This window comes from Martes martes (genome assembly GCF_963455335.1).
Source record: "Martes martes genome assembly, chromosome: 11".
NCBI lineage: Eukaryota > Metazoa > Chordata > Mammalia > Carnivora > Mustelidae > Martes > Martes martes.
Window position 1 is genome coordinate 43,713,762 of NC_137899.1, and position 15,149 is coordinate 43,728,910.

Genomic DNA, 15,149 nt, shown 5'->3' on the forward strand with positions numbered 1-15,149 from the left:
AAGGGAAACACTGTGGCCCCTCTTCTCAGGCTTCAAAGCAACAGGCCAAGAGGAGGGTTGGCATCTAGGCCTGGCTGCTCCTTTTTTTTTTTCGGGGTCACTGCCTTCTTCCACCCTCTCCTGTCAGAGGAGGGAGGCCTCTGACATGCCCCCTTCTCCCGCTGGGCCCTAAATTGCCCCCACATCCCCTCCATTTCACCCTCACTGGATACTCCCTTCAGCTGCTCTTTCTCTGAACCCCCTGACCTAACTTCCCGAATGCCACAATTAGAAAACCAAATTCTTTTCCAGATGAGAATATTTCCAAATGAGTGCCTGATGCAAGTGATTTCTACATACGCTGGGGGCTCTTCTCTATATAAATCATTCCACATGAGGATCAGAGTTCAATGGCTTGGATGACCCAGGCTGTTTTCCCTTCCCCAACAGGTGGGAGTATCAAAAGCATGAAGACAATGTCTGACAGGTTATCCTCGCTGAGAGCAGTTAGGAGTGTGCTTCCATCTGGCTTAAAGAGTCTTGGAAAATGTTGGTGGGACACCCTGTTAAGAGGTTATGCAGAGTAATGGGAGAGTGGTGGTGGGATTATCCCACATCAACAGGCCTTTGGTCTTTTCACGCAATTGGCACTGAAATAGTAAGATAATGTGCCAATCATGGTATACTTCTGATTCCCGTCTTTTTTTTTTTTTCTTTTCAAATACAATCTCATAGATTACTTTATCATAATATAATCAATACATTATAGACATATAATGACTGCAAACAAGGCTAGTTGGTAACATGCAAGTTATTATTGTTTAACATTAACTGAATTCCATGTGCAATTAGCCTGCAGAACACTTGGCTTAATTTGATATGATAGGGACTTAAGAGATCTCAATATAGTTTGGTTGGGTTGTAGAGTGGCAACAACTTTTAAAAAAAGCGAATAACTCATCTTAGTCATGTAGGAGGCCATACAGGAAACTATGGGGCAAAACTGATTTAAAGAGGATGAACCTATTTCTAGTCTTGACAGGGAATTTAGGATATCTTAAAGATGTCTCCAGAAAAGATATGCTGTACCCACTTCCCCTTCCCCCTAATCTCCCAAAGTTCTAAGGCAGCCCTCAGAGATAGCTATGGCCTTGCTAGGAGAGTTAGGTGACTGTACTTTGGGGGCAGCCCTCACCTAGACCTCCACTGCTCGAGTTTGGGAAACCAGGTGCAACTGCACAGTACCTATAAGAACATCATGGGAATGCTTCCGGATGATAAAGACATCTCCTGTTACTTCCTGTGATCAACACAGGGAAAGTGGATGATGACCAAAGGAAGAGAGAGGCAGGTGCAAATACAGAGATCTTCAGTTGAGCATATGTTCTCTTTGGGGGCATATCTCAAAAAAGAACAGCCCCAGTGAGCTTGAAAGGCCCTCCTTGGGCGCCTGGGTGGCTCAAAGCCTCTGCCTTCGGCTCAGGTTGTGATCCCAGGGTCCTGGGATCAAGTCCCGCATCGGGCTCTCTGCTCAGCGGGGAGCCTGCTTCTCCGTCTCTCTCGGCCTGCCTCTCTGCCTACTTGTGATCTCTGTCAAATAAATAAATAAAATCTTAAAAAAAAAAAAAAAAAGAAAGGCCCTCCTTTGGTAACTAAGGACAGCCTGCTCTTTCTGAGGAGCACTAATTAAATGCCTCTTTTGGTGGTGGCAATGGTGTTTTCAGTTAAAGACAGCAAACCTCAGTGACCTTTCCTACCTTGCTGCATCACCTCATCTCGGGCAGCACCCAGTCATGGGGAGATGGGTATTTGATGCCTCCTCATTTGGTTTGATAAAGGGAATTTTGAATTAAGACACTGTGGCCAGAAGAAGTCAGAATGTAATTCCTAGGATTATGCAAAACTCTCCACCCTTGTAGCCCCTGATCTGCACCCTCGGGAGCTCAAACAGAAATTAGTATAGCAAGACAGAAAATAGTGTTAGGCCAGTTGAGGCAGCTGTCATCTCCAGGGCATAAATCACTGTATTACCTTTCATTGCAGGGCTGTTGTCATTTGGACTGCTTGCCTGTGGTGCTGGCCATGAAGTAGGAGGAGGACTGACACTGCTCTCTGACCAGCCTAATGTTCAAAACCAAAGGTGGTTAGGTCTAGGGAAGAGCAGGCACACTGCCCCACCAGTTGCTGGGTGCACACATGGTCTCACTCCCAATGGCCTCCAGAGAAAGGGAAAAGGGTGGTGTGACAAGGCCCTTCTGCCACGATCCTCATACCTGGGATAGGTTTTAGGGGACAGTAGGTATGTGTAGTCATGCCCAACTCATAAGTACGGAAAATTAGGGAAAATATTGGATTTTGAAAAATAAATTTTTTGTGTGTGAAATTGCTAAGGTTAAGACATTTTTTTTTCTATGCCCATTTTTCTTCTCAAATAACATGATGTCATGGTCACACCAAAGATTACACATAACATTCCAAGGAAATTAAGTGCCTTGCCTTTCTGTCATAAATGGAGAAAGCTTTAAAAAGTGACCACCAGTAAATGTAGCAATATAATTAATAAACTGTGGGTCTTCTCTACTTCATCATGATCCATTATGAACATTTATTTTCTATACAGCTAATTCAAATTGAGAAGTTTAGTTAATACACAGAAATAAGTGGTAGTCTAGTCCAAATATGTGAGGGGAAAGAAAGCCCCCTTTAACATGATGCTGTACCTTACAGTGGCATTTAGCCTGTGAAACCCAACATTCCCTAACATCCCTGCACCCTGCCTGCCCCTCTTGTGGACGTGGCATTTTGCATTCGGCAGTCCTGCTTTGGGAGAGGCAAGCCTCATTTCCCAGGGCCTTCACTATGTGTGCTAGATGTTCGGGCCTGGCTTTTATTTAATTTAGAACTTAACCAAATACTTTGCATGTCTGCTTTAATTCTTGGTGCGGACGTTCTCTCTTCTCAGTGAGACAAGAAATTGTTTCTTCAATGTCCTCCAAAATACCTGATGCAGTCAGTATAGGAACGCTGTTATGGACTAAGTCCATTCTTGATTCTCACTGTGAAACACAGACCATCAGATGATGCACCACTGTTGGGTCCAGCATTGTTAAAACTGTATCCTTTTCCTGGGATGTTCTGGTTATAGCATCTTCTTCAGAAAACGTTTTGTCTCTGCTAAGGCCCTCATGAGACAACATGTTTGGATCTCACAGTTCAGCTGGGGCAGTGAAAGCAATTTCTGGAGCAAGAAAGTCACGGGGTATATGCCAAAAACAATGACAGAATTTCATGCTATTTATTTCCCCTGCCATCATTCTAAGATGCCTCATAGGGGACTTACCTAGCAAATCTTACTATATTTATTAGTTTGCATTTTTGTGTCACCTCCTAGAGTTGTGAGCCTCCTGAAGGCAGGAACCACATATTCTTCATCTGTGCATCCTTTACTGCACCATCTGGCACATGATGACTGTTGGATTAGGATAGACTCTTGGAGAATATTCTTAAACCATGAGAAGTACACTTATGAAGCATTATTGTAAGAGACGGCAAAACAATGCTTGGCACCGTAGATGCTACAATACTCACTGAGTTTTTTCATTTTGGGCAAGTGGCATGCAAACTTCTCTATGAAGACTAACCAGTGACAAAGGAAACAGGAGGCCTGAGCTCTATCTACTGGATCTAAGACAATGTGAACATAGAGAGGGGTTTTAAAGAGTATTACTATTCATTGGAAAGGTACTTGAATATGTTGTTAACATAATTCATAAACATTTAAAAGCACCAGATTCTGATGGAGCTTTCTGGGATAATGGAAATGTTCTAACACTGGACTACAGTGATTATTGCACAATATAAATTTACTAGAAATCCTTGCATCACTCTTACAATGGCTGGTTTTTATGGTATGTAAATTACAGTTCAAAAAAGAAGTTTGTTTGTAAAACTGACCAGTATTCGATGGAATCCAGGAGTAACATAACTTCTCTAGTTCCTAGATAACTGGCCCATGAGCATTACTTCTCAGAACAAATCACATAAAACAGTGGTAAATGTGGGAAGTTAGAGCCGGGGATCCACCGTATGCCAAATAAAGCTGAAAGAGGTAGAATGTAACTGAGTAAATTTTACCCTTTTCCCTACAACCCTGTCCCCAACACCAAATGCAGTCAAGACCCACGGAACCTTTCTACCAAGCCCTGCAAGCCTGGCCTCAACCTCTTACAGCACTGGCTTCTAAAGTGTGGTTCTCATACCAGCAGCATGGGCACCACCTGTGAGCTGGCTAGAAATGCAAGTTCCCAGGGCCAACTCTGACCCAGTGAATCAGAATTCCTAGGGGGCGAGCCCAGGAAACTGTTTCAACAACCCCCCAGTGACTGCTATGCATGTGCAAGTTTGGGAAGCACTGTCACAGGTGGCCTCCAAGGAGGCTGCAAGGGTCACCATGTCCATCTGGATCAGGTCATCTTGGCTGAGGCCAGAGCCAGACAAAGACAGAGGCCCTCTTAGGAAACAGAGGGGTCGGTCTCAAAAACCCACCTCCTCAGGTCCTGTGGTTTTAAGCTCTTCAGTCCCACGAAGCTCTCTGAGTTCAAGGAGGCCCACACTTCCAGAGAGAATCTCAACTGACTCAGACCAAAGCCAAATGACAGGTACAGAAGTCAACCCCTCCCTGATCTCTGGATGCTATTTGATATGGTGGGAACTCAACGAGATAATTCTTCCCACTTCAAAAATATGCACAACATTCATTTTTTTAAATGGTTGCAGAGAACGTTCGAAAAGCAAGGCAGGTTCAAAGCATTGTATTTTTCATAGTACAAAATGGAACACATTCCTAAAGTATGCAGAAATAAATCCACATGTCAAAATGGAGCTTCCCTCACTTTACGTAATGGACATGTTCCCAAAAGGTTATAAATAAATAAACTGTCCATAATCAAGCCATATTTTAAAAGAACCAGAAATATAAATCACATTTCAAGCCCGTCACTTCAAGGATTATAATGGCATATTCCTTTATAAAAACAATAAATGGCTTCTAATTGGATTCATTTGTTAACTACAGATGATTTAATTTAATTGCTTGCCTAAACATTCATGTACCATACAAGTAACATCTAGAATCTACAGATTTGAGGGCTTCTCTACAGCAAAGGACATGAAGAAAGAGTCTGAAGACAAGCCCTCGTTGGGGCCTAAGATGGCAGGGACAGCATCCCTCAGAATTTTCACAAAGACACAGGGGATCATTATTCCTTTGCCCCATAGTAAGAGGCAGAAACCACAGTGAGTTTGCCAAGTCACATTGTTTCCCCAGAACAGCTATTAAGGGTAAGTCTAACAACATATGTGCATGAGGGGAGAACATGGTATGGCTGGGACACCAGCTAAGAGAAAAGAAAGAAAAGAAAACACTAAGCTCAGTTGCCTTGTCATGCTCACTCATATCACTTTGGGAATTATTTAGGGGAGGCGTGCAATGAGAGTAATTATGGATGGAATGCCAAGCCAGATTTCAAATGTCTTGGCTTCTGTCAGGAAAAAATGCTATTTAAAGAGAACTTAGTGTAGCTAATATTCCTGTAATTGCCATCAACTGTTCTCTAGTTCGTGTTAGTTGGCTGAGGCGTTTTTTGACATGAAGGTGTGGCTAGGAAGATGTCTCCCCATCTTAGAGTCATTGTGTCAGGAGAGGGTGGTGAAGGGTGAGGGCTGCAGAGCCAGCACGGAGAGCTCTGTGAACAAAATGACGATTCTAGCTCACAGATGCTTTGATATGTCAACTGTATTACCCATTTGCAGGAAACACATATAAAATTTTATTGGAGCAATCCTGCCCCCTTTACTTACATAAGGGAAAATATAAATCGGCCAGAAATAACACTGGCCTGCTAGAGCAGCGAGTGAAGCCAAGAAAACACCATCCAGAGGAGCACTTTACCATGAAGGTAATTTCACTAGCTGGGAGAGCAAAAGCCTGGGCTGGGTTGATGATCACAGCCTGGGGGGCACTGAGGTGGGGTGGGCAGTGAAGGGGAAAGTGGGAACACCACAGTCATGGTAGCCAAGCACCACCCTGCCATCCACATTTCCCCCTTCTGGCCCCCAGTTTCCATATCTGCAAAGGGTGGATAAAAGTTTCTGCCTCATTAGGCTGTTGTATGAATAAAATGGGATCTACTAGGTGGAACCAGGGAGCACAGAGGCTAGAGAGCAGGCCACCAATAAATCCAAGCTGAATCTGAAGTTTAGTACAGCTCAGCAGACATGAGGAGCAACCCCCTGAGATTAGTTTAGGATTGCTTTCTTTTCATCTAGTGATTCAGTGTCTATTGTTCTCGCTCTCTCTTCTTGTCATCCGTCCGTCCATCCGTCCATCCATCCATCCAGTCTTTTTTTTTTTTTTTTTAAACATCTATTCCAGGCCCTCAGCCATGTTCTCGAAATACGATAGTGAGCAACGCAAACATGGGCCTGGCCCATGACAACCAAAAGCAAGAGACAGAAAATTACACCAGTCTTACAATGTTGTGAGAAAAGAGCAATGACTAAGTACTGGCTGTAAAGGGAATGGAGGCAGAAACACCTAACCGGGACTGCTGGCAGGGGTAGTGGGGAGAGGGAGTCAAGGAAGGCTCCCTGGATGAAATGATATTGAAGCTGAGAACCTGAGGGATGAGAACTTAACCAGGGAAAGCAAGCATCATGGGTGTGAGGTGGGAGACGTGCTCTAAGGAGGAGAGAGAGCATGTGCCAGACACATTCAAGTTTGATATGGCTAGAGTCCAGCTTACTAACAGAATACATGGGTCTCCGGCAAAACAAGGTTAGTAAGTCATGCTAAGTAAAGGTGTGGGAAGTGTAGGCAGCAATGGGACTGGGGTCAGGTTCTAAAGGACCTTGTAAGCCAAGCTGAGGAGTTTAGAATTTATGCAAATGGTGGATATAAAATTGCAACAACCTGGCAAGTTGCAAGACTTCTCTGGGATTTCCTGACTTCCTCACCTATAAAATGAGGGTGGAGTAGATAGATGGTCATCAAGTCTCCTTCCATGGATTAATGGAGGCACTTAAATTCTGCACATACCCAAGACCTGCAGATGCTCCTCCATAAGCCGCTTCTCTAAGGGAACAAAACTTCTGTTGGCTCATGCCGAGAGTGCCTACCCCGTGTAACTCTAACTACCCCCTGCAGTCTTCTCCTTCTCATCGTCTGAGTCCCAGGAATATCAGTTTTCTGGAACCAGCTTAAGCCAGGAATGGCAAGAGGTGAGCTTAGTTTGAGGAAAGGTGAATTTGAGATAATGCAAAGCTTGATATTACATTAGCCTTAAATAGAAACCCACCCAGATGGTAATAGCACCTAGGCATGGTGTAAAACAAAAGAATAGCCAGAAGGAACGCAGGGCTGTACGTTTGTGAGAATGTGGAACAAGACTCCTAACTTTGGTTTGCAGAATCCTAAATTGAAAGATGTCCTGGTGCATTTATTTTGAGCAGATGGTAGTCTTTTCAGTATCAGTGCCTATTTCTAAGTTAAATTTGGGGTATTGGTGGAGAATGGAAAAGGATCTCAAGTGAGGCTTATCAGCCTTACCTTGTCTCCACCTCGGGCAACCCCTCTGGTCAGCTCTCTTTCTAGTCACATTAAGAGGCCTCCGGAAGGTAGAATTTTCTCATCTCTGTATGACACAGGAAACCCCAGCCCTTATCACGCTGGTAATTTCAGAAACTCTTAGAGATCCTACATAAAATCAATTCCTCTTTTAAATGTCCAGCCCAGCCTGATCCTAAATGTAACTTGCTTTGTTTTATTCTCCTAGAACCTGAAGTTGTGGTTGGGGAGGGGGGGAAGAGGAAAATATAATTGTTATGTTACTAAATCTCCCCTTCCATTCTATTCTCCCAGAGCACAGGGGAGTAGAGGGAGGAGAATGGACAAAGAAAGGAGGGAGGGCAGCAGAAGAAAAATGGGGAGATAAAGAAGAGAGGAGATAGAAGAGGTGAAGGAAAAGTGAGGAGGGAGAAGGGGAGAGAAATGCAGCCTGTGGAAGAACAGAGGTTGCTGGAGCTGGAGCCTGGGGGCTTCCCCTCAGTTCTCTTGACACTCTGACCTTAAAGATGCAGCCCCACCTGGACCTCACAGAGAACTAGGACAATGGTAGATGAGACTGAGCAGGAAGGCACTACAGGGAAGGTGTGGGCGGCTGCTAGCACAGGCAAAGATTCTATAGATCATCTTGATTTCAAATATTCTATTCTGGAACATCATCCAATTTTTGTGGTTGACAGGGACCCTGCCTCCCCACATCCACATTCCTCCTCCATGGCAACCACTTGTCCTTGGTCTCTGTGTGTGTCCAGAACACCCAGGGCCAGGCTAATCTAAGCACAAGTCCTCCTCCTCTGGGAGCATCCAAGGAGAGGCCTGAAGAAACCCACTGAGGAAACACGTTCACCATCAGAGACTTGGTACAGAGAGACAACTGCATAGAATGGTGAAAAGGCACAGACTTCAGAGTCACATGGCTCGGGTTCACAGTTTGCCTCCTACCAGATGTATGATCTCAGGCAAATTACCTAGCTCCTCTGTTCCTCAGTTTCCCGGGGCCTTAAAAAGGAAATGATGATAGTTCCTGCCTGGGAAGGGTGTGGTGAGGATTAGGTAAGTTAACTCTCTGCCACTGCTTGTTCCACTAAACCAACATGCCGGCGAGCCTTTCTCCTCCATGCTGTGTTTGAATACTTATTTGTTTCCATTGTTTATTTAATTTGGGTTTTGAGATGATCTGGATAATCAGGGGAAGCAGTTTCAATACGAGGAGTCAGAAGGTTAACAGATGTTTTGCAACTCATGTATATAGATGGGCTTTATCTAGACCATGGAAGTAAAAAAAATCTAGAGCCAATACTCATCTTTTCTTCTTTTTTGGTGGGTAGGGAAAGTCTGGCAAAAGCAAAGAACGTGGTTGTAACTGGGTAACATGATCGGTCATCGAAGCAGGGTGCCTGTTCTTTATTTGTACCACACCTGTTTGGAAGGTTCCCTGCCATCAGGGCAGCATCAGGGCTGGAATTGTGGGATCACCTGCTGGGAATCCATAGGTGTGGCAGAAGCTAAATGGGCTTCCTCTTTCAAACACTTAGGTTCCACTTTTTTTTTTTCCCCTGTCATTTTGAGTTCCATAGACATTCAATTTGTGGCTGTTGGTATGCAAAGGAAACACGATAATCAGAGGATATAAAACAACTCCTTTAACACTGGTCTTCATAGAATACCAGCAGAAAAAAAGGAAACCTTTAGCAGCCAGGATAATCCTTTTAAGTGGTAAATCAGATCATGTCCCTCGGCAGTCCAAGATACTGTGATGGTTCCCAATTCTGCTTGGGCCCCCCAAAAGGCCCAGGTTCTTCCAAAGGCCAGGAGGCCCTGTAGGGCCAAGCCTTTGCCTCCCTGCCTCACTCCAGGCACAGAGCTCTTCCTGCAGACCCTTGACCACACTAGGCATGTGCTGCCTTAGGCACTGACGAGTATTGTGTTCCCTCTGTCCCCATCTCCCCATGGCCAATTCTTTCACCTCCTGCAAGTCAGCTCAGATCTCATCTTCTCAATAAGAATCCTACTTAGTTCTACAGCCTGACCTGCCTGGCCATCCGCCCAACATTATCTCCTGGTACTATTTTTCCTTTTCTCCTTAATACCGATCAATTTCTAGCCTAGTCTGTGATTTTTCTTTACAATGTGTATTGCTCATTATCTACTCTTCATTAGAACGTGAGTTCCAGGAAGGCAGAAGCCTTTTCTGTTATGTTCTCAGATGACTCTCCAGTGCCTGGGACCCAGAAGGACCTGATAAATCTCTGTTGAATCAAGGAGAAACAAATGGCCTCCCTTGGTCTACCAGTACAAGAATGCCTCTTTCTACAGCCAGCTTATATTTCTCACCGTCAGAACACCTCCCTCCTTAGCCCCAAGCATACGCCAGTGCCGTTTCCTTGGATCTGGGACAAGGTTAAATGGTGAAGTCCACTGCCACGGCTCCTGTAGTAACTCTCAGGAGCCTCTCATAACATGGGCCCTGAGCTGAGATCTCACTGCCTCCTCAGGAAGAGGGCATGGAGCTTTGACTTCTCAGCTGTCAGTGGGCGCCACCCACAAGTGAGTGACACTCAGCCACCCCAGCTAAGGGGGAGCACTGCCACCACCATTCCTGTGGGTCTTTATAGCTGGGGGCATGAGTGGGGTTCATCCTGTTGCACAGCTGGAGAGTCTCCAGCAGCCCCAAGATCTGAGTAGTGGATCCTGGCTCTGGGCTTCCAACTCTCCCACGGCTTGTCAGCACCTCCACCACAGGTGGGTGGGGGTGAAACTCCAGTCACTGGCAGCATTGCTCCTCTGGAGCTCCGTGGGAGAGATGGCGAAACCCAGGGGTGAGACTCAGGGTGAAGTATTTTTGGACTCTATTTATCCCTCCTATCTCTAACTCTAAATAAACGATATGGCTACAAAACGGGACTCACAGAAGACAATAAAAGGAATGGTGTATTTTATTAAAAAAAGAGGGAAGACCTTTTTTTTTGGTCTTGCCCACCAACTCTTGCTGTGTCCATGATCTCATCTCCAAAGACCTGAGGTTTTTTTTTAATAGCTCATAATTACTTAATCATTCCAGCTCTGCTGTTTGTTCTCAGCTTTAAGTGCCAGATAAACACTTATTAAGGAGATAGCCTAAATTCACGGAAAAACCAGAACAATTTGAGAATTTCCTAATAGTGATGCCTGTCTTACAATTAAAGTGACATGAAAGAAGGGAAAAAAAGCGTTGAAATACTAGAAAATCGTTTTCTTCCCAAGGTCTGTTTAGAAACTCAAAATTTCTATTTCAATCTGAGTTTGAGTTCTGCACTCTAAATCGATGTGTTCCCCGGGCCGGTAGTTCTCAGCCAGGATGCCTTTCACCCTGACCAGTGTTGCTGACCACAGATGATCCGTGTGGCAACTGTTATTTCTGTGGTGGCCGACAAGCATGGGGGCTGTTGGGCCACGTGTTTCAGACACAACAGGAACAGCTCAGCTGAGAGCATCCTCAGGGCAGGGGTGGGCCAGGAAGGACAGACAGCAAGAAGCAAGATAAAATTCAATGTGAGAAGAGTTAAGAAGCCCAATGGGATGTTACTTGGCACCCAGAAAGATGGCATGACTATAGCAATGTGGAGAACTGTCCAGACAGGAATGGCCAAGCCAATAAGGTCATGACTGTGAAGACAATCTGAGTCTCTGAAGTATGCCGGTCAAAAGTCAACATTCAGAGCAAGACAGTAAGAATGTGGGCCACCTCTCTAACCTTTTATTTTAAAAAAATGTGAACATGAGGAGAAAATGATGAGAAGGAAGAGATCTTACACCCTATAACATATTTTAAAAGTGGAATATGATTCTGAGATTTCAACTAAAAAGTCACTGGATATAAAAGAAAAATACAAAGATGAAAAAACAGCAACAAAAAGACACTAGATATGAAATAAAAATCAGAAGACATTAAAAAAAGACAAAGAAGGAAGAAAGAGGCCTTTGAATTAAAAATAAAGAACGAACAAACCAAAAAAAAACCAAAAACACAACAAAACCCTATTTCAATCCCCATGGTACATACCTTGTAGTGAGGCCTGTAAGTCTTTCATGTTTTGGTCTAAAAGCTGCGAAGGAAGGAATCCTGAGCCCGTCTGGGGCCGGGGGTCTGGCTCTCCTGGGGCCATAGTGGGCGCTGGCTCCTTCAGCCGGTCGTCTCCAAACACAGCTGCCCACTCCTTGCTGAACTCACCCTCGTCCAGGGAGGAAGCATTGAAGATCTCACTCAACAGCAGCAGGTCATCTTTGTCAGCACCTTCAGGTTCTGGGGTCGCTGCCATTGGGCCTAGGCAAGCTGATCAAAGTAACAGAGCACAAAACACCTCACCACCCAGGGCCAAAGCCCTGGGGAGTAAATGCAGTGAGGGCTGGGATGGGACAGACTGGGTAATGGCTAGATTTAAGAACAAGTTTATCAAGCTATAAATTATTCTCATTAGAGCTTCTCTTAAGAAATTTCGGAATTCAATTTCTAGTCCCATGGTCCCTCATTTCTGTTCCTCCAAAGCAAGTTCTGTTTCTGAGCACCATTAGAATTGTACTGAAACAGTTTCCACCAAAACTTGAGGGTTTTGTTTGTTTCTTAATGTAAAAGCAAATTTATCACCAAAACATTTCTCAAACAGGAAGAAAAGCCAGGTTTGAAGGCATGTGAGAGAATTTCGTTCCTTGTTTGCATAGCTTCCTGAATCTTCTCACACAATAAGCCCTAAATCCACAGCCAACACACCATGTGGGCGCCTGCCCTATCATCCAGGATGGGGTGAGGACCCTTGCCACACACTGGGCAGGAGTGGAGGATGTCAGGACATCCATTGATGACCAAAGAAGGCCGCTGGCTTCCCTTCTCCTTTGCTGCAACTGACTGCAACCCAACCACAAGTCCTTGCCAAAGCAAAGGAAAGGTGGGTCTGGTGTGCTTGAGGGCAGCAGTGAAAGAATGACGGGAAAACAGGGCAAACATTGGATCTGCCAGAGACACAGCTCTGGAATGAGTTCAAGACCAGAGGGGAAGGCCTGAGACCATTCTTGCTGTGTGACTACAGCAAGACCCTTAGCTCTTCCGGGCCTCTGTTTTTTCACCTGTAAATTATAATATGAATAACGCCCACCTTAAAGCATTGTCAGGAAGACCAAAAGAAAAACACCTTAAAATCTCATTGCTTATCCACAAGGGAGACTTTAAAGAAGAGATCCATTCTTACAATATGAACACTGACAAAATACTAACAGGGAACGCAAGTAGAATGGGGGCATCGCTAACCAGAAAAGCTACAAGACTTTTCTCTGGGTTTTCCACCTATTTTGAACACTAAGGACGGATGGTCTTATTAACTGTGGTTTTGCTGTAGTATCTAATTGCCACAGGGAAACTGCAAACATTGCCGGAAGTCACAAAGAGAAGGAATAATCATGATTTATATTTTCTCTGTGCTACATTGCAATTCTGATACTGTCATATTAAGTGAAATTAACAAGTTTTCCTCAAATATATGAGGTAATTAGTAAGTGACAGCTTTTTTTTTAAAGGAATACAGCTTATCTGTCAGCTTTACCAAATCTATTTTTTTTTAATCTATTTTCAACCACACTTTCAACCACACTTAATACAATGGTGTTCTGATAGAGAGGATTTTTGATGTGCTAGGCAGACTAGTTATATATCCAGGAAGGGAGGAGTCCAGACACTCTCCTATCACTATGGTTTAAAAATAGCAGCAAAATATCACCTCAATTGGACAACTGTCTAATTTCAGTATTCTTATTGTTTGTGTTATCACAGAAATTTGCACTGAAACGTAGCCTGTAATGTGGGGTGGTGAGTAGATGAGGGAAATGGCATTTTAGTAAACAGGCTGCGAGACAGTTCTGTAGGAGGAGGGTGGGCAGCCAGGACCCACCTTGGCTTGTGAGTGGTGGAAGGGCAGGTGGGCAGAAGGACAGCATGTAACCATGTAACAACATGTAACCATACATGGGTATGTGAATGCAGGCAGGAAGCTTGGCTGTGTCCCTCAACATGCAGCTGGCTATGCAACCCCCTCCTTCCCTCTCTGAACCTCTCTCCGGGTCACTCCCTTTACACATATTAACTTCACAAATCTCCGTACTTTCTTCTTTCAGTTGGGACTGGAATACCCAAACCTTTTCTCGTGGTTTACTTTCTGGCCTGACTGAAACCAGATGATTGCTGAGTCAAACCTGTTTTATTGGCGCCAACTCCAATCAAAGAGTAGACTCTAGAGGAAGGGATGACTTTAGATGGGCACTTCCCGAAGTCACTTCACAGCCCCGTGCTCAGTCAAACCCTGGGAGAGGCTTCCCTGCTTTCATCAAGATGTCAGTCCAGGGAAGATCGTGACTAACATCAGCAATGATAAGTAATAAACTTTGAGCTTTCCAAAAACAACCAGAAACTGCAAAAGCTCTTTGTTTTTACTGTTTAGGTTGTGTGGGAGGGTATTGGGACTTCTGTGGGTTTCGTTAACTTAGCATCCCTTCCCTCCTCCTCTTCAGTTTTCCCTTTTGAGAAACACCTTCTCCACAGGATCCTGGTAAGACACCATGTACGGTGCCCCAACACCCCTCACTTAGGCTGGCCAGCATCCCCCATTTCACAGGCCATGGTGACTGGCTCAGTGATGGGCACATGCCAGAGGCTTCCCAGAGTTTGATATATGGAAGGAGGAATGAGGAGGGTCTCTCATTCAGATTCCAATTTCTATAGATGCAGTTTTGAGGCTCCCGGGGAGCCAAACAGAGGGCAAATCAGCACCAAGAGTTGGAAAGAGAATCTTGACAACACCGTGTAAGCCCCAGACCCAGCCTCGCTTGAAGCCAATTCCTCACTGTATGTCTGGAGTTTCAGGAACCAATTCCCAATATGATCTTTCCTTTTTAATTTGAAAGCTCAACTACTTAGAGAAGGGTTTCTGTTACTTCCAACCAAAAGATTCCTGACTAATATTGTATCCTGTCAAACTCAACTTTACTGACAGAAATGAGAAAAGGACCCTTGGTGAGGATGATACTGTCTAGAGCTAGTTCTGAATATTTAGTTGGAGGTTGACCACTGAATTTGGCCTATCAGTGTCCTGGTTATTTAAATGTTCAAGTAGGCTACACAATGGACATTTTTTCTAAGAGAACTTATCACTTTCCTAAAAGCACTGAAACTGGCACTAACTTGAATCAGAAAATAGGGAAGCCCAATTATTGCCCTGATAATTAAGATGCTTGAAATTACTATACATAACTTGTAAGAAAAACTTAATTACAAGTAGAAAAGGACAGGTTTAGGTCTGTAACCAGACATGTCAAGACTTGAAAAATAACACTAGTCAGTTGGCTCTTAAGAATCAAGCTATCATTTTCTTTGGGAATAATTCAACTCAACAGTGAGAAAACGGGACACACAGAGAGAGAATAAGCTCTTTGAGTGAAGCCCTGGGAAGGGCAGCACAGGTGGAGTCAGGGCTTCTCCCCAGGGAGCTGAGCAAGTATTGCTCCTGGGTTACGGTGCCCCATCTTT

General features: G+C 44.4%; 1 protein-coding gene across 2 annotated transcripts in view; it reads right to left on the reverse strand.

Moving 5' to 3' along the window:
- Positions 1-15,149, reverse strand: part of ICA1 (islet cell autoantigen 1) — a 144,172-nt gene that overhangs the window by 2,735 nt on the left and 126,288 nt on the right. The window contains exons 13-14 of one of the 2 annotated variants that reach the window (XM_080818495.1): positions 11,643-11,912; positions 2,011-2,100 (exon numbers count right to left, since the gene is read on the reverse strand). In XM_080818495.1, coding sequence (XP_080674621.1) covers positions 2,011-2,100; positions 11,643-11,912 — 360 coding nt within the window. The remainder of the gene's footprint in view (positions 1-2,010; positions 2,101-11,642; positions 11,913-15,149) is intronic. The other variant, XM_080818496.1, reaches the window with a different exon arrangement.